This window comes from Pteronotus mesoamericanus, unplaced genomic scaffold (assembly GCF_021234165.1).
Source record: "Pteronotus mesoamericanus isolate MK-2021 breed Mesoamerican mustached bat unplaced genomic scaffold, CSHL_Meso_final contig_32, whole genome shotgun sequence".
Classification (NCBI taxonomy): Eukaryota; Metazoa; Chordata; class Mammalia; order Chiroptera; family Mormoopidae; genus Pteronotus; species Pteronotus mesoamericanus.
In genome coordinates this window covers 120,156-145,517 of record NW_026555134.1, presented here as the reverse complement: position 1 = coordinate 145,517, position 25,362 = coordinate 120,156, and the positions used below count along the sequence as shown (strand labels likewise).

The following is a 25,362-nucleotide window of genomic DNA, read 5'->3' as shown; positions in this document are numbered from 1 at the left end:
AGATTATACCTTTGTAAGCAGAATTGAAACATTTATCTTTCCTTCTTACTTCATTCCTCCAGAATTTCAGGTCCTCTTACAGATTCCACATGTGACCAGATTTAAAGGTGTTGACTCTTGGACTCATGTTTTCCAATATCTTCGGTGGACTGCCCCCAGGTCTCGCCCCCAGTTCAGATCTGTTCTTCAAACTGGACTTAGCATTTTGTTTGTCATAGAAATTTTCACTGTTATCAATGATTGTTTTGTACGGCTCAATGTTACAAAGGTATCACTTTGGTGATGGTTGTTCAATATTTTGAAATGATCACTAAGGGCTTTGAGACGTCGAGGCATATGAGAAACCTCAAAAACCTACAGATGTTTGTTCTTAAAGAAATATGGCAAACCTTCCTCTGTCCTGGCATTCTTATTGATCAAATGTGGCCTAAGGCTCCCAAAAAACTATTTTCCCTTCTACATGGGACATGACATGCCAGGAATGGGCTTTCCTGGTGATGAGGAACCAACACTGTCATGACACATCCAAAACGAGCCACATGACAATGGAAGACCAACAATGCTTTTAATACTGATCAGTGCTGCTTTTCAGTGGTTGATCAGCAATGCTTTCAAGGAGAGATCTTGAACAAAAAGGGAAAATGTCAAAAAAAATTAATAAATGGAGCCACTTTACAATGGAGCTGAAGCTACCATCCCAGAGGAACTGCCTTGCACATCTCATGCCTCAAACCTTGGAATATTAAAACAGGGCCAGATAACCTTTGGACTGGGCCAAAGAAGTGTTTGCAAATATAACAAGAAAGCAGATATTATGACTACTGGGCTGATGGCTACCAGACTGAAAATTAAAAACACTGTGTAGAATTAGTGTCACTATGTTATGTTATCTGCACCAATAGCAATGCCTTCCTTCCATGGATATAATTGTTCCTCTTCCCTTTCCGGTAAGTACCCTTTACCTTTGTCTCCTAATTGGAACACTGGGTTTCTGCCTAAATAAATGACTTCCCTAAAGCTATTCTTATTGGTCGCTGTTGCCTCTCACTTTGAAGTTAACAATCCCATCAGGCACCCAACCCCAGAAAGTCCAGCCGGGGCAACAAAGGGTTAGTTCAAGTTTCTAACACTGACTCTGCAGGTGCAGCTGTGTGTGGCGCAGGGCCAGTCTCTCCAGCCACAATTTTGGGCCTCAACTGTCTGGAAAGTGGAAGCAACTGATGGGTTTGGACAAGGAAGGAAGTATAAACCGTCACTGCTTCACCATCACAAGGTGGGCCTTCAGGACCACCAGAGAGGTGGGATCCCATTAATTACAGGGTTTTACTGATTGACATCCCTTTTTGTGGAGTTACTGCGAGGCACCAGGGAGGTGGCCCCTAGCGGGCAGCCCAAGGAGGGGACCATGAGGAAGGGGCTTCAGGTCTCAAGCTTTAGGGCTCACCCTCCAGCAGCTCTGCGTGACCCCAGTCCCTCCGGCGATCTTGTTCACAAGGTCTGGCAGACGAGCTCCTTCTGCACCCCCACAGGCCAACCAGGGTCCCTGCGGGAGAGAAGGGGAGGTTGAAGGGGGTCGGGGGCCTGTGTGTGAGGCGGGGTGGGGGATGGGTCATGTGGACAGATATGCAGGATGCTGGGGCAAAGAAGCCCTAAATTTTCAGTGGAAACTGTCAGTGTTCACAGAGCTCACACTAGAAAGAAACTAAAATATCAAAGTTGAAGGGGACCCCATACGCTACGAAAACTGCGGTGAGGGATCAAGCATAAAATGTTCCTCGAACTAAATAAAGATACTGCGAGTTCAAACGTCAAGAGTCTTAAGCAGCAACGGGGGTCAGAAGGCACCAAGAGTCAAAGGTCAAAGTGCCCTGCGACCCTTGTCAGCGAGTACACCAAGTACGAGTGAAAGCAGGATCGTGTCAGTGGGTTCCCCAGAACCTCAAAGGGCGAAGGTCGGGGGTAGCTAGATCCCAGGGCCGAAAGGTCACGGCCGGGCTTGTGAGTTGGGAGTGGCTGCGGCCGCGGCATAGCCCCTGATTCCCCCCCCGCATTACCTTCCTCGGCCAGGAGACCAGGCCAGCCCGCTGGCCACAAGGCCCATCCGAGCCCTGCCGCGCCACGGCCCCACCGTAGGGCAGACATGCCGCCCGCATGCGGACCCAAAGAGCCGCCGCTCCACGCCGGCGCCTCCAGCGCCTGCCGGGAATTGTAGTTCCACGCCCTACGGCGGCTGCGAAGGGACTACATGGCTAGACACGCTCTCGGAACCACAACTCCCAGAGGGCAGCAGGGACACCCCTCCCCCCCCCCCCGCGCAGGCACAGCTTTCTGATTGGCTCCTCCCTGGGGCGGTAGGGGGGACCAGAACGTTGGTTGGGCAACACGGGTAACTCTATCTTCGGGAAGGCCTAAACGTGGATTTTTTTTTTCTTCTTAGTTAAGGAATACTTGTATAATAATTAGGGCATTTATTAGAGATTTCTGTTAACAATCTTCGTTAATCCAACGACATCTTTGGGGGCAAGAACTATTACTATCCCGAGTTTAGTGTGGAGGAAGCTGGGGTTCAGAGAAGCCAATGAAGTTGCCCGAAGTAACAGCGTGAACATTAATTTGAGAAATTGGAATGAAAGTCCAGATCTGTCTGACTCCCAGACAGATGTGCTTGAGACACTTCCCTGGACATTACCATCGTCCGCTCCTCTGGCCTAGGTTTACCACTAGTCCCAAGCTCCCAAGGAGCAGAGTGGGCAGAAAGAGTGAACTACATACCAAATTGAGATGACAAATGCAATGAGATAATCCCTGGAGACTGGAGCTTCCCGGCCCTGGTGTCCAGAGCCAGAGCTTTAGAATCAGACCTGGAAGGAATGCCCACTGTAAAATAACCAAAAAGTCACTGCTGCCAATTCAACAACAGCAGTCCCCAACTTGGGGGATGGCACAGGAGAGACTTCTTTCAGTAAAAATAGCTCTCCTGAGGGATGGCTTGGCTGAGGGAACAGCTCAGGTAAACCAGGTCAGGCGTTACAGCTCAGTTTACAAACAGGAAAAATGTAGCCAGGGGCCCTGCTGAGGCAGAAGTGACGTGAGGCTGGCTTAAATAGAAATGATGGGATGCTCAGGAGACTCACCACAGTGGGCCTAGGGGCCCCAGCTCAAGTTGCCGTCAGTTCCCGTATGCCCGTACTTCGATTTCCCCACTAGTCCAGAGTGGAGGTCAAACCTGGGCTCTAGGAAGAGCCAGGCTTCTGGACCTGAAGACCTGACAGCACATTCCAGATCAACTGCCCACATGGTAGGTGAACTGTGAAGCACAGTCATGTCACCTGCTAGGAACGTTTTCAACAGAGGACAGCAGCCTGAACCTGTCCCAGCCCACACCAAAATGCGCTGAGGGGCATTGGCCTCACACTTAACTTAAACCTGGGGTTGCTGAATCAGCTGGGCCTGGTCCCCCAAGACCTAGGGACACACCCTCACACCCCAGAAATCTGGCAGAGCCAGGAATCTGGGCTGGAAGCCAAGACTCCTGAATTCTTTTATCTTCTTTTATGCTTCAGTTTTCCCTCTATTCTGTGGAACATCAGATGCCCTAAACCAATATTTCCCCAAGACCTAGATTCCTAGATCTTAGCGGCAAGAAAGCTATTCTTTCAGTCCTGCGAATATATGGAAGTCTCAGCTCCCTGGCTGTGATCCTCTTGATCTGAGAATTTGTCATCTGTTCTTCTTTTATTTCTATTTAAAGTCAATGTATGGCACTAGCTTTCCTCTCCTGATGGTGATATCAAGTTTCCTTGTAAAACTTAAACAATCCAGACAGGTAGGGGAAAAAAATGAAACTTACACAAGCAAAACATTAGTAAGACACAAGACAGGTGGAGGCAGATGTAATTGAATGGAGAATACAGTGTCAAGAGGTTGGAGTTTGGGCAATACCATGTTTTAGAAACTGTTCATGTATGTCAGGTTCTCACCCAAGACATTTTGTCCAAATCGAGCCAGGAGACATTCAGATGAACTCAGATGGCAGATCTCTCTATGAGGCTTCTAAGTGTCCTTGCTGACAAGGCCCAGAAGAGGTGGGGAATCTCTAGATGGAGAGAGATGGCATCTGATTCCTGGGGCTGCTGTAACAAATTACAACAAACTTGGTACCTTAAACAACAGAAATGTATTGTCTCCCAGTTCCAGAGGTCAGAAATCCAAACTCAAGGAGTGGACAGGGCCACACTCCCTCCAAAGGCTCCCAAGGAGGGTTGTTCCTGCCTTTTTCAGCTTCTGAAGGCTCCAGGGGTCCCTGGGCTTGTGGCCGCACCCTTCTAGCCTCTGCCTCTCTTGTCCCTTGTCTTCTCCCTGCGTGTCTGTTAAATCTCCCTCTGTCTTTCTCATAAGGATACTTGTGATTGTATTTAGTGCCCATTAGGATAATCTCATTTGAAAATCTTAACTCCATCTGCCCAAACTCTTTATACCAATAAGGTATTCACAAGCCCCAGGGATTAGAATGTGGACATATATTTGGGGGCCATTATTCAGCCGATTCTGGGAGAATCGAATGCACTTTGTAGTTTGGGATCAGATAAAAAGGTATTCAAGGACACTATGGCGACCCTTTGCAGCTGGATTATGGTGAAGGGCCATGCCTTTAGGAGATGCATCTGACGTGCTTACAGGGGAAGCAGCACCATCCCTGTGGCTCACTGTCAAATATCCACTTACTGTACATAAAAACATTACATGTGTGCACTTTTTGAGGTGTAATGTAAGCAGGGGACACATCAAGAATACAGCTCAATTCATTTTCATAAATTGAACACACAGGTGTTCCAGAGAACACCCAGCTGCCAAAATCCCCTCCTACCCAACTCCATCACTGCCTCGAAGGGTAACCCCCACCCTGACGCCTCACACCATATGTCGGTTTCCTTGTTTTAGAATGTCACAGAAATAGGTCTCTTTAGTGTCTGGCTGCTTACTCATTATGATGTCTGAGTCATCAGTGTTGTGTTTCAGGAAGTTATTCTTTTTATGACTGCATAATATTCCCCTGTGTACATTTGCTGCAGTGTATGAACCCATTCTGCAGATGATGGAGAGAAAAAAGAAGATATAAATTTGGAGACTCCAGGTACAGGGAATTCATTGTGCTTTACCCACAAAGATGGCTGTAATCAAATTGACAGTCACATGTACTGGTGAGGATATGGAGTAACTGACACCCTCATGCACGGTGGACAGCAATATAAAATGATGCAGGTGCTGTGGAAAACAGTCTGGGAGTTCTTCAAAAAGCTAATCATAGAATAACCATATGACCCAGGAATTCTACTCCTAGGCATATACATGAAAGAATAAAAACATATGGTTACACCATCACCTGAACACACATGTCCACAGCAACATGATATAAAACAGCCAAAAGGTAAAAATAACCAATGCCTATTAATGGATAAATGGATAAAACAACGTGGTGCACCCATACATTGGAATATTACTCAGCTCTGAAAAGGCGTGAAGCACTGACACATGCTGTAAGACGGACGGACCTTGAAAACAGGATGCTCAGTGGGAGAAGCCAGATACAAAGCCATGTCGTGTATCATTCCATTTATGTTAAATGTCCAGGAGAGGCAGACTCACAGGGAGGAAGTGGGTTAGTGGGTGACGGGGGCTGGGGGAAGGGGTAGAGGGTGGATGGTAATGAGGAAAGGGTTTCATTTTGGGGTGATGGAATATTCTGAGACTAGAGAGAGGTGGTTGAAAACTCTGCATGTACTGAAAACACTGCGTGGTTGTGTGAATTATATTTCTTTTTTCTTTTTCTTGAATTATATTTCAATGAAGCTTTTATTAAACTCCAACAACACCTGCGGCAGGGCCAGCTTTCCAGGTGTGGGTCCCTTCTGTCACACAGGGTCCCCAAAATTACCCTCCTGGGGGACGGGGTGAAAACACTCTGGGAAGGGAGGACCAAGTTTCTGGCTGGCTGGCAAGTGGGGAGTGTTATTCTAAGTCTCTGTCCAACAAGGCCATAGAGTATCTCATTCCATCCTTCCAGCCTTCCCTCTCCTGGCCCATTTTCTTTTTCTTATTTTATTGTAGAGAGAGTGGAAAAGAGGGAGAAAGAGAGAGGCATCGATGGGAGAGAGAAGCAACGATTGGTCACCCTCTGTAAGCGCCTCCAACAAGGGACAGAGCACAGAGCCCACAACCCAGGCATGTCCCCTGAGCCACACCAGCCATTTCCTGGCCCATTTTCCAGAGAGGGAACTGAGACTTAGGGAGGTGATGCATGCAGACAAGTCCCTCGGGTGCTGGCCTCAGGGCCTCCAGTACGGTGAGACCGGCTGGGCTGGACCCAGGCCATAGGGACACTTTACCCCACCTCAGGCCTGGGGCTTGGGCATTTGCCACAGCTTCTGTATGGCCCTCCCGAGGCCAGGAAGAGGGATGACAAATCCCCAGAGCCACCAAGAAGGCAACTCAGCTTTCAGCTGAACCAGTTATCCCTCCAGTTTCCAGTAGGGCAGGCTTGTCATGTTTTCCTCACCCCGGTGCTATTTAAAGGTGCCACCTGGGGCCATGGCTGTAGGACTGGGCTGATGGGAGCAGAGGGTCAGGGATTAGAACCCTGGGATGTGTCCTGTGTGGGTCTGTGGGGAAGTTGCTGCCCGCCCCCAGACCTCAGTTTCTCCACCTATCAGTGGTGCCTTTTGGCTCTGAGTCTGGAGGTTCACTGTACTCTCCATTCAGGGTCCAGGGCACGGGGTGGCTCCCAGTGAGGCTCAGATGTGTCTGTAAACGATGAGCAGGTGTGGATATAAACAGGGCCACCCCACTCCTAATGCTTAGGATGGCAGCTCTGGAAGCTGGGGATGAGGTGCTGGCCTCGGTCACCACCCGCTGGCCACCGATATGCCCGTGAGCCCATCCTCCCATCGTCTGCTTTCCCCATCCACTCACCCACAACACCTTATCCACCCGCCTGCCCAAATGCCTGTGTGCACACTGTCCCGCAAATGTTTGTCCACTCCTGCACCCACGTGCTACCCGCCTCCCTGCCCAGCCCTCGGTGAAGCTTCCTGCCCAGAGGCCTGGTGCTCAGGAAGTTCCAGTTTGGAGGGCAGACAAGCTCCACCTGGGCATGCCCAATCCAGGGGCCTGGCCAGCACAGACAACACTCAGGCCAGAAATTTCAACCCAACCTCTGACCCCTGAGCAGCTCCACTTCTCCCTGTCCAACTTATCCTCTGACTCACCATATCTGCCTCTCTGTATCTTTCTCTCTCTTAGCTATCTTTCCGCCTCACAACCTCCATTTCTCCATCTTAGTCTCTTTCTCTTTGTAGCTCAGTCTCTTAGCCTCTGTCTTTATCTCCCAACAGTATTTGTATTGCTGCCTCTTTCCATGTTTCTCAAGCCTTTCTCGGCCTCATTGTCACAGTCTGTCTCTCAAGTCTTTTGGTCTATGTCCCTCAGTTTCTGTCTCTATTTGTATCTCTGTCTTTCTGTCTTTGTCCGTTGATCTCTCTGTCTATCTATATCTGTCTCCTCTCACCCTCTCTCTCTCCGCCTGAGCCTCCCTCCATGTCTGCAGCCCGCCTCTCTCATAATTACACCCCGCAGCTCCTGCAGGCCAACCCAGTGACTCATAGACACGAACCGCCATCCCCCTCGGAGCAAGAACAACCCAGTCAGAGGCCGCAGCGGGTCACCCTTGCCGCACGCCCACCGCGTTCTGGCCCCACCCAGTTGCCCTGCTCGCTTTGTGCTGTTCTTCGCCCCCGAGGCTCCCTATTGGCCCGTGCGGGGCGGTCACATTCGGGCGCTGAGCCACTGACTTGCTCCAAGAGGCTGGGTATGCAGCGAGTGGGCAACGAGTCCATGTGCAGCTGCCTGTGGCTGGGCCTGGTGTGGCTGCTGCAGGCACGAGCTCCCGGCGCTGCGGGGACCCCAAGCGGTCCGCGGACAGCACGCAGCTATCCACACCTGGAGAGCGACGTGCGTTGGCGACGCCTCTACTCCACCCATTTCTTTTTGCGTTGGTCCCCAGCTGCCTCGTGCAAGGCACCCGCGGGAGCCACAGCCCTGGCAGTGAGTCGCAGGGGGCTGCCTGGTGACGGTGGGGAGCGGGGAAGGGTGGTTCCGGGCAAACAGACTGGCAATAACAACTGCAGCAGTAATCTTAATGACGAGCTGGGTCCTCTCTCACACGACGGAGGGTCCCAGGGCCTCCTGTGGTTGTATGACCAAGTCGTTTACCTTATGGGATTCATTCTCCTCAACTGTAAAATGGGCCAAACCCAAACGGTCACAGAGGAAGCTCCTAGCTCCAGGACTGGCTCAGTAGCACAGAAGTGTCTTTGCAAAGTAGTCGAGTTTGGGGTCACTGGGCCCATTTACAGAGGAGAAACTCAGACTACAGGTAGTTACATAAAGCAGTGGGGAGGAGCCAGGCTCTGACCTCGACTCCCACAATGCAACACAAAACTCAAGATCTGCCTGGGTGGGGACCCCTGTATTTGTTCCTCTGAAACTGAGGCAGAGAGGGGAAATGACATGCCCAGGGTTACACTGCAGGCATTTGGTATTGCTGGGGCTCCTTGATGCCCAAGAAGCTCATCGAGTTGGAGTCACTGCTGCCCCATCCAGGAAACAATAGACACTCAATAAGTATTTGTGGAATGTATGAAGCAAGAGGAGATGCAAGGACAAAGAGGAGGGTATTGGGGATCCCTGGGAGGCCAGGACGATCAGTGACCCCACGGGCCTGCCTCAGTCTCCTCACAACTCTGAGGTCTGGGCAGGAGGAGCTGGGGCGATGGAGCTCATTGCTGGCCACTGCCTAAGTCACCACCATGAGGCCAGATAGTCACCCCCGCCCTTCCTAGCGGATTTCATCTGGGGCTCCCAAGGCCCTCATTATGTTCACCAGACCAGGACGATGACAGGCGGCTGGCTGGGCCAGTTGACTGATTGTGGCCATGGCCAGGCAGGGTGGACTCAGGCTGGGGGTGAGGCCTGGCTCTGCTGGGTGACCTGACAGTTGCTGCTTTTCTCTGAGCCTCGGTTTCCCCATCTGGGCAGTGATAGGGTGACAGGTGGTGAATGGCTCTGTGTGGGTTCGTCTTGGAGGTCTTGTGTCCTCCATTAATTCAGTGGTTGTTAAATGGGGCACCTTGCCCTGTCTGGTGCAACTCAATGGATTGAGCACCGGCCTGCAAACCAAAAGGTCACTGGTTCGATTCCCAGTCAGGGCACATGCCTGGGTTGCAGGCCAGGACTCCAGTTGGGGGCATGCAAGAGGCAACCATGTATTTCTCACACATGGATATTTCCCTCTCTTTCTCCTTCCCTTCCCCTCAAAAAAAAAAAAAAAAAAAAAAAAAAAAAAAAAGTAAAGAAAATGTTAAAAAATTAAAATAACAGAAATAAATGGGCATTTCTTGTATGCTGTACTGGGCACCAAGGACAGCTCACACTTAATGGGTTCCAGAGCAGAGGGTAAAGCAGTTAAACACGCAAATAAGTAATATAATTTCAGAGGGGACCACATGGGGTGCAAAGAAAATTAAAACTGGGCTATGTACAAGATGTGACTGGGGGGACTCTCCAGGGAGGTGGGCTTGAGTCGAACCTTCTAGTGCGAGAAGGAGCTGATCATGCACAAGAGGAGCCAGGGGCCTGGCCGAAGAAACAGCATGTGCAAGGCACTATGGGGATGGGGTGAGGTCCTTGTTGCCTCAGGCATTCAACTCCAGACTGAAGACCAGAGGGCAAAGCCTTGACTACAGATTAGACCTCAGTACATGGGTGGGGCAGAGGGTATGTGTAGTGGTTTGCCCCAGTCCTATTTCACTGGACAGGAAACACTGGCTCAAAGCCAGACAGAAATCACCCGGGGTCACCCACAGATGGATGGATGGGGCCTGAAGCTGGCTCTACTTCCCAGACCTCAGTGTCCCCCTCTGGGAAGTAGGCACAGTCAGCACCTCATGTCTGTAGCTGCTGTGTGGACTTAGTGGGGTACAGTGCTTGGCATACAGTTGGCACTCAAGCAGTGTTACCGGCTATCAAACTGAATGCACTTTGCTATAAACACCCTGTGTCCCACCCCAGACTTTTGCCTGGGCGGTGCCTCCCTTCTAGAGTTTCATCCCCCCAGAATCACAAAGCTGCAGCTGGCTGAGCTATCAGGGCTGGACATGGCAGAGGCAATGAGAACCCAGGGAGGCCCCGCAGCCCACAGTCACTGTTATATTCATTGCTTTTTACTGAAATCAGCAGCTCGTCCTGACAGGTACCTACCTACCTTCTCCAGCTGGATTTTCTCATCCTTGACCTAACCAGGGCCCTCCCCTGCTCCACAACTTGCTGTGCTTCCTCGGTACCCTCCAGAGTACCCAGCCTGACCTCTCCCCACTTATACCCTCTATGTCAGGGCCACACCCTTGGGACAGCTCCTGGCTGGGCCCATGTGGTCCCCAGTGTGTCCCCACACCCAGGACAGAGCCAAGCACGCAGGTGGTGCTTGGTGAATGCTACCTGAATGAATGAATCAATGAACGGGAGCAGATGGGGAGCAGATGGCCCTGACTGAGGCCCTCCCAGCAGGCATTGTTAAGATCTGCTCCATCTGCATGGGCATGATGGCCCTCAAAGCTGTGCACACTGGCTTCTTCGTGTCCATTAGCCACCACATCCACCTCTACGGGTCAGTAAGTGCATGGTGGCGATGGTGGGTGGTGGGCAGGCATTGGCAGGAGATAGGGCTCTGGTGGCCACCTCATGCGGGTATACACTGCCCACAGCAGGTTCCAGGGGTGCATTGAGGAGAACAGCTACAACACCTATGCTTCATTTCACTGGCATCACCACAGCGCAGGACAGGCGGGGTGCCCCACAATGTGGTGGCCAGACCTGGTGGCACCGCCTATCCACCCACTTCCTTCCTGTCATGGTCCCCTGAGGCCCTGAGGAGCTGTGTGGAACAGCCAGATGAGATTCCAGAAGACACCTGGGCAGGCAGCCAGGGACCAGAGGCTGGAAGCGGCCCAGGCGGTAGCCAAACCATGATGTCTGGTCACTCATTCATTTCATAATCATTGAGTGCCTGCTGTGTGCCAGGCTGAGGAACCTGCGAGGGACCCACAAGGAGTGGCCTGGCCCTCCTCTGAGTCTGAGAGGAGGGCAGACGCTGAGCTGAGCGGGGGCTGTAGGTGTCGTCATGAGCTGGGTGGTGAAGAGTCCCCAGCAATGCACCTCTGGGCTAGAAACTGAAGGATTCACCTGTGCGGTCACCAGGTCTGGGAAGGGCACTCCAGGCTGCAACACAGCCTGTCAAAGGCTCAGCAGCGGGAACCCATTGGAGTGTTGAGGCAACAAAGAGTTGGGGAGCCAGGAATAGTGAGAGGGTCTGGGGGCCAGAGGAAGGCAACATGGACATACTACGGGGCAATAGGTCCTGATTCCAAGACCCGTGGACATATTGCCTCATGTGGCAAAGGGATTTTGCAGGTGGGATTCCAAGGCCTGAGATGGGAATGATCCTGGATTACCAGGGGCCCAGGTCCTCACAGGGGCCTCATAAACGGGAGGCAGGAGGGTCAGAGTCAGAGATGGGAGAGGCTGCGCTGCTGGCTCTGACAATGGAGGAAGGGGCCATGGCTGGGGATGCGGCCCCTCTGGAAGGTAGAAAAGGCCAGAAATGGTCCTCCCTGGAGCCTTGACTGGTCCTGCCCACACCTGGGTTTAGCCCTATGAGACTAGCCCGAAAGTTCCTGATCTCAGAACTGTTAGAGAATAAACGTATGTCATTTAAGCCACAAAGGTTTGGTGATTTGTCACAGCAGTTGTAGAAACACACACACAGGGTCTGAAACTGAGTAACGTCTTCAGAGCTCCTCAGTTCTTCAGGCGATAGGGGTGCCATGTGCAGGCTGAAGGGCTTCATGTCAGCGTCCTCCACAGGCTTGGGGAAGTGAGGGAACACAGGAGTGCTGTGCCTGGGGAAGTACCCACCGACCTCCCAGCACCCCCGAGCCCCCACCCTGGGGCTGAGTGAGTTTGACAGCCTTGGGCCAGGCAGCTCCACTCCGGGCCTGTTTCCCTTTCTAGTGGGGATGATGATGCCATTTACCCCACGGAGATTTACGGGAGGCTAACATGGGAGCCCCTCCCAAGCCAAGGGTGAAACATTCTTCTTGAAGCGGATTAACAGTCCCGGGGAGTAGGGGTGAGGATCCCACCCCTCCCAGCCTCCTTTTGCCACTTGAAATACAGAAAAGAAAGTCGGGGATCACTTACCTGCAGGGTGCAGTGGACACTGACTGTGGTCAGGGCCAGTGGCTCCACCCAGGTGACCCTGCACTCCAAAGTAGCCCTCATACCTGAAACTCCATCAGCTGCAGTAAGGGCGAGCGGGGAAGGCCCCAACTTACAGCTCAGTGCATTGGGGTTTCCTCGGGTTCACATTTCTGATGCAGTGACCCGCTGCACCTCTCTTACTGAGCCTTGCCAGCCCACTTCCAGGGTTCTGGTTTGGGACAGTGGTGTTGGCTGGTGCCCAAGAGGCACAACCCAAGGGTTCGGCGCAGAATGAAAACGCCAACCACCTGCTTCTCTTTCTAAGTAGGTGTATTTTTTAAATAACTTTCAAGATACACATATTTTTTTCCTTAAAAAACAATGTCGTCAGAGCGGTTTTGTTCTGTTTTGCTGGTCATCCTTGTGGTCCCGAGCCCCCCGCACTCAGGGTGGGGACTGCTGGCCTATCTGGTGGGGCCAAGACCCCAGTTGAGCGGCTCTACCCCGTCTTTCCACAGATCATGCAGGGCGGTGTGTAAGCTAATGTCCATTTATTTCAAAGCAGTAATAATTTAAAATTATAAAAACCTTTCTGCTGTTCAACATATAGAGGGTGAGGTTAAAGACAAATGAGACGGGGGATGCTGGGGACGCCTGGGGGCAACATGTGCCCTGCCCCCCTCTGTGCCCAGCCCTTCAAGAGAAGTTCCTGGGGGAGGGCCAGGCTCCCTCCACAACCTGGAGGCAGTGGGTCCTCTGAGCCTCTGCCCACAGCTGGGGGCACAGCTGGCACCAGAGTCCACGGGAGCCATGGTGGTATGAGAGCCGAGGCGGGTAGGGGGCACCTCCTGGGCTCCGGGATGTTGGGGTCCCCATGCCCGCCAGGCCTGGGCTGGCCGGGGTCCTGTGCTTACTCTGGGGACTGGCGGGGGGGACTCAGGAGTTGCTTGCTGGGTTCTCATTGCTGGGCGAGCTGGAGGAGGACGACGAGGAGGAGGAGGAGAAGCTCATCCCAGTTAGGCCTGGGGGGTTGGTGGCCGTGTTCTGTCCTGTGAGGCTTTTTCGGCAGACGGGGCAGCTGTCATGCTTTGTGGGGACAGAGTGGGGAGAAGGAAGCAGTTGAGAGGCCGGTAGGGGCAGGGGTGAGGAGGGCCCTGTCACCTTGGCCACCTGCCTGCTCACCTGCTCCAGCCAGGGCACAATGCAGCCATCGTGGAAGAGGTGGTTGCAGGGCAGCTGCCGCACGCGCTCACCCAGCTCGTAGTCGTCCTTGCACACGGGGCACTCCAGCCCAGAGCCTATGGGAAGCAGAGAACCCCTGTGACGCCCCCAACCAAAGGTGTCCCAGTAGGGAGTCTGCCCATCCAGGGCCCCTAGGACCCAGGGGAGGGAGAGAGGCCGTGTCCTGAGTCCTGTGTCCCAGGGGAACAAAAGGGAAACTGATAAAGCCTCCCCTTCAAGCTGACCTTTGGTCCAACAGAAAAGTCCCAGGGAAAGTATTTTGAAAAGAAGCTGGGTGACTTGAGGGCCTCGTACCTACGTGTTCCTCAGTGACAGGGATGGTGGGGAGGGCCTGGATTTTCTCTTTATCTGCGGGCGGGGGGCCTGTGTTTTCAAACTGATTGAGGAGCTGAAAGACAAGAGGCCAGAGTGCAGGAGCTCGGTCGGCGGGCGGGGCCCCTTGCCCCGCCAGACTCTGAAATGCAAGGCTGGGTTACCTGCAAAAGCACCGAGGCTGTGTTTGTTCTGGTTCCCCAGAACCTTTACTTGGGGGTTAGAGGCCAGGTACCCCATGAGGCCCAGCCATGGGCCCAGCCTGCTCTTCTGCTCATCTAGTCATCACCTCACAACCAGCGTGGGAAGACCAGGCCTTGGGGCCGAGGGTCCCACCCAGTGGCTCCTGCATCCTATGAGGCATCAGCTAGAACCAGAGGGCTGATCCCGCCAGAGACAAAATATTCAAAGGGATCATTGACAAGCAGCCCTGAAAGTGGCAATGTTTCTGCCACACAAGTGCCACTGAGGTTACAGTGAACACCCATGCCAAGATAGGCTGGGGAGAACGTGGAATCCCACATGGGACAAAGCCAGGACCCACAGCACCAGCACGTGGCTTTCTGCCCCATGGTGGTCCCGCTGGGAGAAAGCATTTGGCTGGTGTGCCCCAGCCCCAGAACAGAAGTTATAGGGAGGTGGGCAGCTGGGAAGCAAAGCGTTCACACCAGGGATGAACTCCACCAGGAACATACTCCCAGTCCTCTCAGTGCTCCAGGGGACAGTGGGCCTGTCAAAACACCTAGTCCCATTAGAAGGAAAGATGTGATGCCCCTAGTACCACCTGGGGAGGCCCACCCCATACCTGCGTGATGATCGCATCCAGCCCGTTGGCCCCCCAGGCGTAGTCCATCGGGTTTGAGTGCAGGACACCCCTGGGCAGAGACGTGTGGGGTTCAAGTGGCAGAGGGGCTGGGTGGGGCTTGGGGGACCCGCCCACCTACTCACCAGGGGCCCAGGCCCAGGTTGGGGATGGTGGCTGGAGTGATGAATCCGTTGACCAGCTGCTGGATGATCCTAGAACAAAGCAAGGCCAGGCATGCAATGAGTGCCTTCCCAGAGCCAGGGCTCTCCCAGGGAGGACACGCAGGAAACTTGAACCCAGCTTCTAAATCCACAGCATTTTAAAGTTGTGCCTTCAGCCCTAGCTGGTGTGGCTCAGTGGACTGAGTGCCGGTCTGCAAACGAAAGGGTCGCCGGTTCGATTCTCAAGTAGGGCACATGCCTGGGTTGCAGGCCAGGTCTCCCAGGGGAGTACGCAAAATGCAACCACACATTGATGTTTCTCTCCCCCTTTCTCCCTCCCTCCTTCCCTCCCCCTAAAAATAAATAAAATGCTTAAAAAATTAAATAAATGAAGGTTGTGCCTTCAACCAGTGATTTGCGTATGATTTGCGGTGAGAGAAAAAGATAGTAGTATGAGAGGGACCCAGAGAAGCATCTCGCTCACTGAATTCCAGGCCAGGATTTCCCAAGGCCTTGATGGCACCTATGGCCATGTCACCACATCCAGCGCCCACTACACAATGTAGGGGAACATTCTGGAGGTCATGAGAGCTGTGGGGTCAGCCCTGCTGTTCCCAGCGGCCCCAAAACATCCAGCCCAGGTCCTGTGTACCCAGAGCCCAGGGTCAATGGGACATGGGTGCCACTCAAACATGAGACAGCTGGAGCATTAGGGACGGGCTGGGCCTCCAGCTCACAGTGAGGAAAATGGAGAGGCTCCATGTGGGTTTAAACCCACTGTGACACAGATGCTTCTCCGTGCACTGTTAAGGCCGTCTCAGAGACGTGTGAGGCTTTGCCTCGCCTCCTCTGGAGGGATGGGGCGTGCAAGGAATGTTCAGTTTTTATTCTGAGTCCTTCTGAGCGCCTTTCCCCTCCCTGTGCTCTCCACTAGCTAAAAAAGAAGCAACTGTGGTGGCAACCTGCACGTGGGAGGGGGCTGGGGGCTCTGCTGTAGGGCAAGGAGGCTAGAACTACCTGCCAGCTGCCACTCTGGGACAAAGACCCGAAGATGAACCAGACACGCCCAAGCCAATGAGACCCTGCTGAAAAGGACAATGGGGATGCTCCGTGGACATGGGGCATCCCCCCCGCCCCCAACCCTATCCAGGTCCTTGAGCCACACTTCAGCTCCCGTACTCCCCCGGCCCAGCCAGGGCCCAGCCCCCATCTGCACCCCATTTACATGGTGGGCTTGGCTGGCTCTGCCAGAACGCATGTGGGAACCATCCTGCCCAGAGACAGTACCCACAGCTCTGCACCCACAAACTCTTCTGGATGGGCAGATTGTCACTCTGCCTGAGTGGGGTGAGGCAGGCTGGAAGCACCCAAGAGCAACCCACCCACCAGCCACACCTAGCCCCCTCACCCTTCCAGCGTGGGGACGCCTTCGTGCCGGCTGGGGGCCCGCCTCGGGGTGAGGCGGGCACGGGGCTGCCGGGCGCCATACCGGTGCCGGGACTGCTGCTCTCTCTCCCGCCGGCTCTCAGGGTCCCTGCCATTGTCGGCCAGTGCCCCTGGGGGGAACGTGGGGATCTCAAAGCTGTCGTCAAAGATGCCGAAAGCAAACTGCCCGTAGCCCTGAGGCAGCGTGAAAAGGTGCTGGTCCATGTTCTGTGGGAGGAAGGCCGTGACTGTGGGCCCCTTGCATGGGTGCCATTGTTCCTTTCGACTGTGGCCACTGTCCTAGGCTCAGGACTTCGAGGGGACAGGGAGACACCAGGGAATCTTGGCTCATGTGTGGGACACAGGAGGGGAGGAGGGACCCGGAAGGGAAGTTCAGGAAGACCAAGGGTCTGGGAGGAGAGCCCTGCCTGTTGGGGAGCAGGATGGCTGTCTCCCAGAGGGTAAACAACCACCTGCAGGACAAGGGGCCGAGCCTGTTTCCTCAGCCACGTGGGGCATGATCCGTTGTTGGGGGTTCAGTCAACTCACCTCAAATGGCTGCCTGCTTTGGTCTGTAGGGGCTGTGGAGGGAGCGGAACCGTTCTCTGTACTCCTGGGTGGACACGGTGCAAGTCAGCAGTGGGGTGACCCGCTGGAGAAGAGGCAGGACCCCTGCCTGACCCCCACGGGCCTCAGGGTCACTCTCTGCCCTCTGCAGTCCCTGCCCTCATCCCAAGTAAGGAGAGTGGAGACCATCTCAACATCTGGCTGCCCAGGGACTCCAGGGCACTGTCCAGATCCCACCCCCTGCCCAACGTGGCCCTCCCGGGCTCTGCCCACCAAGGCGGTTCTGAACCAGCACTGGGTGCCACACTCGCATGTTCCCTCGTCACAACTCTACTCTCTCACCCCAGAGGCCTGGACTCTACCAGCAGGCACCTGGGCCTGAGGCCTCTGTGACCAAAGGGCTGCATTACCTGGTCTCCTCCGGAAGCTCCTCGATGAAACCAGACTCACATCGTGGGCAGATGTAATCCTGCAGGAGGAGAGAGAAGGTGAGCGTGATCTCAGCATCCCAGTCCCCGTGCTGTCTGCATCCAGAGGCTCACTGGGCACCCCGAACTGGAGCAGGACAAGTGTTCGGCCCCGGCCTTGGGCCACAGCAAGCAGCAGAGGACAGGAGTGAGGCCCAGGATGGGCGTGACCTCAAGAAACCCATCTGTGACAATACTCCAGTCCAGGGTCAGACCCAGCAGAGGCCTGGCTGACGGGCATCAGCAGGGCTCAGGCATGGACACCCATAAACCACAGCTACAACTTCTGTACCTCGACCTGCTCCTCGGCAGGTGATCTTCCTGCCTGCCCACGTCCCAGTTACAGAGTTTCAGAGTGTCCACTCAGCACATCAGCTGATGAAGGCTCTGACAAAGCCTGTGGCAAATAGAGGCCAGCTACTGTGGGTCTAGCAAGCTGCTCACGAGAATGTTCTCAGTGACTCCCCACATACGCATAAAGGAGACATGGTCGTGGGAAGGTGCCTGACCCTCTACTCCCAGAGGGCTGTGCCCAGGGACTGCCTGCGGGGCTCCAGGGCTATCTGGGCCTCAGAGCAGGTCAGCTCCCAGGAAGGCATCCATTGAGAGGAGAGGGACCGGCCCCACAGTGGCATTTCTGGAACATTCTGGCAGTCCTGACACACCACCTGTGACCTTAAGCTGGAGCGTGTCCCCATCCCCATTGGCCACACACCCCTGTAGCCCTCCCTCCCCAAGCCAGGTGGCAGAGACTGCGATGAGAAGAGAACAGAGGACCTGCTGTTGGTACGCATATGAGACCTAAAACCAGGCTGATGTCCCTGAAACAAGCCCAGCCCACATCATGCTCATTGGGTGTGTGCAGGTCAGGGCTAGCAGAGGTGTCCCTAAAGACACAAGAGACGTGTACAAGGCCTGCTTCCACCCAAGGTGACATTTCAGAAGTGCCTCACGTGACGCTGGCCTTTGCAGGAACAGCCCAATGGCGGGGGGGCGGTGTCAAACACTCCATCTGGACAGTGGGTACCACACCACACAGCGCAGACCAGTGGCCAGCGCATACTGGTCCCTCTCACCTGCCCCGCTGCCAAAAACGAAGCTGCTGAAGCAAAGTGGGGAGGACAAGTGGGAGCTACACAGAGCATAGGGCCTTGTATCCAAAATAAATTAAGAACTCTTGTAATTCAACGATAAAAAAAACAAACAACCCAGTTAAAAAATGACCCAAGGATCATTTCTTCAGACACAGAAATGGCCACTGCCCATAAAAAGAAGCTTGATACCACTAGGCAACAGGGAAACGCAGGCCACAACCAGGGAGACACACTGTACATTCATGGGATGACTACACTCAAACGGACAACAGTGAGAAGTGCTGGCGAGGATGTGGAGGAGTCAGAACCTCCAACACACCGGGGGAGCATGCAACGGGCCGTCTCCCTGTAACACAGTGAGCGGCTCCTCCAAGGGTCACATAGTCATCAACGACCCTTCAGTGCCGCTGACACATGCCCACCCAAGAGAAATTAAAAACGCCCACAAAGAATCCTGTACGAGCACGTCCATGGCTCGAGTTACAAGAGCCACAAGATAGTAACAACCCAAATGTCCATCAGTGCATGAATGTCATCATCGGCACACTAGAATATCACTCAGCCATGAAAAGGAATGAAGCACTGACACTTCCTACAACATGGACGGGCCTTGAACACATCATGCTCTCTGTGGGAAAAGCCAGACACAGAAGGCCACACATTATGTGAAATCTCCAGAACCGGCAAATCCACAGAACAAAGAGTGGGTCAGTGGTTGCCAGGGAATGGAGAGGGGGACAAAGCGACTGCTGACAGGGACGCGTTTCTTTTGGGGTGACGAAATGTTCTGGAATCAGATGGAGGGGGTGGGTGTAGAACTCTAAGTCTACCGACCACAATGAGGTACATACTGTAAACAGGTCATAACGGTGAGGACAGACCTCTGCCCTCCTGAGACGGGGCATGGGGACAAGGGATAGCTCCACCACAGACAGTGACCATGAGAGTCATAACTCCGCATGGGATTCCCAGCCAGTGGGCTGTCACTCAGGAGCTCCTCCTATCGCCCTCCTGCCAGCCCTCAGCCTGTTGTTTACTTCAAGGTTTCACTCGAGCTACAGGAGGCTTTGTGAACAGGCCCGTGGGGAAATGTGGCTGCAGGGGAGCCTGTGCTGGCCAGACACCCCCATAACCATGGCAAGGTCAAGCAAACCTGAACGCGGGTCTGCCCTCCGCCAGGGGTCTACCCAGGGAACCCCTCAGCTCCAGGCCTGCGCAGCGGCCCACACTCTCACCAAATCCTGGTGGGGCCCCCATGCCCACGCTGCAGATGTGCTATGTGGCCTCAGCCCGAACATCAGTTTGACCTGCTGGAAATGGGCACCCTATTCTCCCAATTTAAAAAAAAACACACAACACTTGATTTAGTTATTTTTAGAAAGGGGTAGGGAGGCAAAAAGAAAGGGAGAGAAACATCAATCGGTTGCCTCTTTCACGCCCCCAACCAGGGACCTGGCTCACAACCCTGGCACATGCCCTGACCAGGAGTCAAGCAAGTGACCTTTCGGTTTGCAGGACGACGCCCAACCCACTGGGCCGCACCAGCCAGAACTATTCTCCCACTTATACGGCTAGTTGCAGCTCCTGGGCACTCAATGCTCTCAGCCTGCGCAGCTCGTTCCATCATTCTTGTCCTTCAAGGTCCCCACATCTTCCTCAACCGAACCGCTCCGTTCACTCATCACCGCCCCATCTCAGCACAAAGCACAATCAACAGTCAGCTCCAGAACAATCTGGCCCGGCCACTCCCACAGCTCCACCCCCGCCCCCTCCAGATCCCAGTCCAGACTGCCTCAGCCCTCACCCTCTCCCTCTCACCCTGGCAGCCTCGCACCATCCCCTCTGCAGGAGCACTCTTCCCCATATATCTACCTGGCTGGCCCCCTCACGGAAGCTGGGTCTCTGTTCAAACGTCACCTCCTGGCTGCAATCCTCGGTCTCCCCACCTGTAAACGGAGGATGGCCTCAACCCCAGGGCTCTGAAATCCGGCAGCCGCTGAGGACCCGAGGGCTGTGGTTTGACAGTGGGTCGTGGTCAGGCCCTGCCTCTGTGCTCTGTTCTCGAGAGAGCCCATGCCGAGTCCACAGCGGCCTGTCTGAGCCGTGGGCTGCCCCAGACTTGAGGCAGGGCTCCAGCCTCTGCTTGCAGGCGGTGGGGAAGGAGCCAGAACCAGGAGTCTCCCAATGTTCTCCTCTTCAGAGAGCATATCCCAGAGATTTTTATGAAATCAGAGTAGCCAATGGTAGAAGCCCACAGCCCAGCAAGGGGGCTGTGAAATGAAATGTACCCCTCCCACAGCCCAGAACTTGTCTCTGGCAACAGGCCCAAGGTGGCGACTGCTCCACTTTCAGGTGGTGGGGAACAACCTGCTTGCTGGGCCCTAACTTTTGAGCACCTATCTCTAGCCAATGACTTGCCGTAAATTAGTTACTTCTCTCCTCAGAGAAGGGGTGAAAGGTAAGGGGCCCGCACCAGCATCATCACCACGGCAACAGCAGTTTAGCACCAACGACACACCGATGCTAAATTCATGGAGCACTCATTCCATTCACTAGGCCTCGGGATGTACCCAGGAGGTACTATTTGGCCCTTCCTTGGTGACGGGGCGGGGGGGCGGGGGGGACGGAGGAGGGGACATGGAGGCTTTGAAATGGGGGCCAAGGTCACTGGGGCCAGCCCTAAAGATGGATACTGCCCCTTATCCTAACTGTGGTCACACATAGACACAGGGCCCACGGCAAGGGGCCTACAATAAAGCTGGGGAAACAGGCAGGAGCTAGAGACATGCCTGGCCTGGTATGTTCACCCACTATACAGTGACATTGGCCTCTGGGGCCCAGGCCCCTCAGGGTCACTTGGGAAGCAGCAGAGCTCCAGGTGCAACACAGACCCACAGAGCAAGGGTGCATTGGCTCAGACCCAAATAGAGAGAATATGAGACCCCTACAACCCTTGGACCCCAAGGATACACGTGTTCTCCCTCACCCCACAAAGCCCCCTTCAAATGTCCTTGGGCAGAGAGACTTGCCCAGGCCCCACAAAAGCTGACCCAGCCTCATCCCTGTCCCTCACACCGCAGTCACAGCCCGTCTGTGGCCCCAAGCCTCCAGGAGCCCTATGCACACTGCTGGATGCTGGAGTGCAGAGCCCTACCGGGACCTGGTGTCATCTAAGACCTACTTCATGCCAGCCACACATGCATCGTACACACACAGGCCCCAACACACGGTGTAACCCGCAGCACCTACCTAACCCAACCTTCCTCCATCTTCCCAGGCTGCTTCTGACACCATCAATAGATACCGAGATTCCATCTCCCACGGATGCAACGGGTATGCAAGAACCTGCACTGAAGGAGGACTGACCTCAGCACAAGACCTACGGACGTTGGGTGCAGCAGCTCCACATCCAGAACCCTGTAGTCATGCACATCTGCCACGTCCCCAGCACTCCTGTTTCCAGGGAACCATCAGGTCTGGGCCTGTCCACCAGCCTCAAGGCCTCCAAGCCAGCTGGCCTGTCTGGTTCCTGCTTCCACATGCAGCACTCCAGCTAGGCCATCTTCCTTTCCCTAGACATTCTGGGAGTCAGGTGCTGGGCTCCTCTACACACGTGCACTCCCACTGGACTTCATTTAGGCAAGTGAGGATGATCTCATCAAACCCACCTGGCAGCGAGTAGACTGAGGCCCAGGGAGGTTGAACACCTCACCCAGAGCCACACAGCTGAAAAGTGGGGCTCAGCCTGATCCTAGAGCCAAGTCCTGCTGATAGAGGAGAGCCTGAGTCCAGGGAGCCTGAGAAGGTGCTACTGCGAACACAGCTAGTTCCCGTCACAGCAGTTGTAGGAGCCGTATAAAAACCAGCACAAGCATCTTACAACAGACACAGTGGGGCTATTTTCCCCAAAACAGAAGCCCCAGCTTCCGGGGGTGAGCGCTGGCTAGGCCCTCCCACTGTTACCAAGTTAAGAGCCAACTTTCCCTCCCTGAAAACATCAGGGGTACCCATTAATATAAAAATCACCCTGCTTACTGAGCCTCCTTGAATCCCACTCCAAGTACCCTCCCACCACCTGGACACCTCCTCCCTGTCATATTTGCTCTTATGATATTTACCAACATTCCTGACTAAATATTTGACAATTCAAGGTTGGCTCCCTGACCAGCCTATAAACTCTGAAGGCAAAGGTCATAGCTACCTTGTTACCACTGGATTCTGTGACTAGAAAGGTCCTCCTCAGCCCAGTAACAGAAGAGGTCAGGGTCCTCTTGGTCCAAGGCCACATGGCCAGGAAGTGGCCATACCAGGTCAGGACCCAGGCCCTGTGCGGGCCCCAGCCCAGCTGCAGCCTCAGCCTCCAGCTTCCTGATGGTTCTAGACAAGCTGCTTTGGGGTGAGCCTAAGACCTGGGATCTACCCTGGGGCTCACACCACCTGTGAGGATCTGCATGCAACTAATCGAGGTTGATGAGCTATCAGGTGACCAGCCCCTTCCTGCTACCTTGGAAAAAGAAAGACCCAGAGTTGAAGGCTACAGCAAGCCAAAAGAGGCAGAAGTAAGATCTCCGGGAGACTGGAGTAGGGCAAGTCCTGGCTCCCCAAGTCTTTGCCCGCCCATCTGAGGTTTCATTTTATATTCCCCTTCCCCTGGGGAGGTGGGGAATCCCCTTGCCTCTGGAAGCCACACCAGCCCTACCCTTTCTCACCTTCTGGGCCTAGGCACCACTCTCCAAACCCAGACCCTAGTTCCTTTTCTTTTCTGTAGTTGGCACAATGCGGACAGACTTTCTCCTGGCTCCTCCAGGCCCCCTCCCAGTAGCAATTCCTCTTCCCAGTGAACCCCACAGCTGGAAAGGAAGGACTAAGAGTGGTTCTGAAATCGAAACAGGCTCTTCCACCCACCAGCCTGGTGACTGGGAGGTAAAGTACAAGGCGTGCACCCTATAGGTGCTCAGTAAATCCTCACCATTTCAGGTCCCACACCTGCTCCCCGTGAGCTGGCCCAGGGGCAAATGTCAGGACCGTGGCCGGCTAAGCCGCTGTGGGCCTGTTTTTCTACCTGTGAAGTGGGAACGGGTCGGCCAAGGGCGTGGGAACACCGGTCCCATTCCAGGGAGCCTGGAAGACTGTAGCCCCCTCTTGCACAACACGGAACTATCAGGCCATCTTGTGAGGCACTGGCCTAAATAAGCATGAGGCAATACCCGGCCACAGGTTGAGCTCAAGCCCCAGGGAAGCACAAGAACGCAGGCTCCCGGCAGCTGTCAGACCCGGGCAGGGCCACAGCCGCTCGTCCCGATGACGGAGCGCAGGCGGGGAACTTCCACTGGACGGCCTGCTGCGAGGCGCGGCGCCGACGACGCGCTCCGGGTACGGCCCCCGGTCACCTCTCCTTCGGCGCCCCGCTTCCTCCTGGGCGGCGCGACGGAGCAGGTCACGCGGCCTTACAGGCTTCCGTTTCCCCGTCGGAGACCCAGGGGCCTCACGGGGCGGGAACCCACGGATCGGGATCACCAGCACCGCTGCGCCACGGGGGAGAGGCTCCGCCTCGGAAACCTTTCGCGGAGGCCCGACCCGACGCCGCCGGGGCTCTGTTTCCTCGCCTGGCCAGCTCGTCTCAGACCGAGGGAGAGGCCCCCACCGCCCGCCTCGGAGCTCACCGGCAAGCGCGGCACGATCTCAACCGAGCAGCAGTGGCAGAAGTACCGTCCGGGCTGCGGCGACGCTTCGGCCATGGCCGCCGCCGCCTCCTCCGCGCCGCCCGCCGCCCACCCCCCGCGCGGCGGCGCCGGCCGTTTGCTGCTCCCTAGCCGGCCGACGAGCCCGCGCACGCTCACGCACAGTACGCACAGCGCGTGGGGCGGAGTGGAGAGCGCGGGAGCAGTTCTGACGGCGAGCGGAGCGAGCCCTCGCCTGGACGACGGTGGCCGCCGAGGGGCAAACTAGGTGCAGGAGGCTCCGGAGCTGGGCGCCTGGTAAGAAGGGCGGGGCCTGAGTGGGGCGCGGTCGAGCTTCTTTGAACCTCTTAAGGTACCTACTTCCCCTCATTATTTCTTCTACCTCAAGTCCTCCATCTCCCCTCACTGTCTTCATTGCTCCTGGGGGGCGACAAGCGCGCTCTCACTTCTGGGCCTTTGCACTGGCTGTGCTTTTTGCCGGGTGCACCTTTCCCTCAGACACCCACGTTCTTCCTCACGTCTTTCAAGTCTTTCAAATGTCTAACCTATTGAGACGCCCTCCTCAATAGCACTTATTTCCACTCAATTGTCAGATCAGCGCCACAGCAGATGGGATGTTTGTATTTTGTCCCCGGCTGGACTCATAACAATGCTTGGCACACAGGCATTTCGTAAACATTCATTGAATGAATGCAGAACAGGAGGCCCATTCCTGGATCAAGGGAGGTTCCAGCCCAATTATGCATTTATTTCTTTATCTACTCAACAAATATTCACTGAGCACCTGGCTGCAAGGACACAGCAGGAGAAACGACAATGAAAAGGGTGATCTGAAATACTCTCTTGCTGGAGGAGACAGAAAAGTGTTCAAACGCCCCGAGACCCTTGAGGTTGAGCCGGAGCCTGGGAAGACAGCACTTCCTAGCGGAGGGGGAATCAGAGCCAGGGTGTTGAGGAAATAAAAATTGGATCCTATATATACGGTCTTGAATGTCAAGAGGCTAGGGACAGGGACTTGTTTGCCAACCACCCTCTAGTCCCTCCTCAAGGCCCGGAGGTGATTCCAAGCCATTCTTACTCTGACCACTAGAGGGCGCACCGGCCCCGTCACTGGGAATCCAGGAAACCAGGTCTGGAGGGGAACCGTGCTTTGCCTCAGGCCTCTCGTGCTCAGCTCCTGGCTCCCTTCACACGACCAATATTCATTCATTCACTCTGCAGGAGTGTATGAGATACCACCCAAGAGGCCTTGGAGCCAACACACTCATGTTCAAATTCCACAAGCCACAACTGGCC

The 25,362-nt window shown here is 54.8% G+C and overlaps 3 protein-coding genes across 4 annotated transcripts in view; 1 reads left to right on the top strand and 2 right to left on the bottom strand.

Annotated features, from left to right (window-relative positions):
- The window catches only part of POLRMT (RNA polymerase mitochondrial), a 30,081-nt gene extending 27,889 nt beyond the window's left edge, over window positions 1-2,192 (bottom strand). Inside the window, exons 1-2 of the mRNA XM_054575993.1 lie at window positions 2,055-2,192; window positions 1,445-1,543 (exon numbers count right to left, since the gene is read on the bottom strand). Coding sequence (XP_054431968.1) covers window positions 1,445-1,543; window positions 2,055-2,142 — 187 coding nt within the window. The 5' untranslated portion in view covers window positions 2,143-2,192. The remainder of the gene's footprint in view (window positions 1-1,444; window positions 1,544-2,054) is intronic.
- A 5,698-nt stretch (window positions 2,193-7,890) lies between these two features.
- On the top strand, window positions 7,891-10,975 carry FGF22 (fibroblast growth factor 22). The gene is given in 5 exon segments (XM_054575965.1): window positions 7,891-8,044; window positions 8,047-8,100; window positions 10,621-10,744; window positions 10,818-10,883; window positions 10,885-10,975. Coding segments are annotated over 5 exon segments (489 nt in total).
- Window positions 10,976-12,632: 1,657 nt separating this feature from the next.
- Window positions 12,633-24,221, bottom strand: RNF126 (ring finger protein 126). Of its 2 annotated transcripts, none has more exons than XM_054575989.1 (9): window positions 24,049-24,221; window positions 17,235-17,293; window positions 16,807-16,870; window positions 16,241-16,485; window positions 14,815-14,883; window positions 14,672-14,741; window positions 13,849-13,942; window positions 13,495-13,610; window positions 12,633-13,398 (listed from the first exon to the last, which is right to left on the bottom strand). In XM_054575989.1, exons 1-9 carry the CDS (start codon window positions 24,121-24,123, stop codon window positions 13,249-13,251), a joined length of 942 nt encoding a protein of 313 aa, XP_054431964.1. In that variant the 5' UTR covers window positions 24,124-24,221; the 3' UTR covers window positions 12,633-13,248. The 2 variants fall into 2 exon arrangements, with proteins under 2 accessions (XP_054431964.1, XP_054431965.1); XM_054575990.1 differs by having other exon boundaries at window positions 16,322-16,485.
- Between the last annotated feature and the right edge of the window lie 1,141 nt (window positions 24,222-25,362).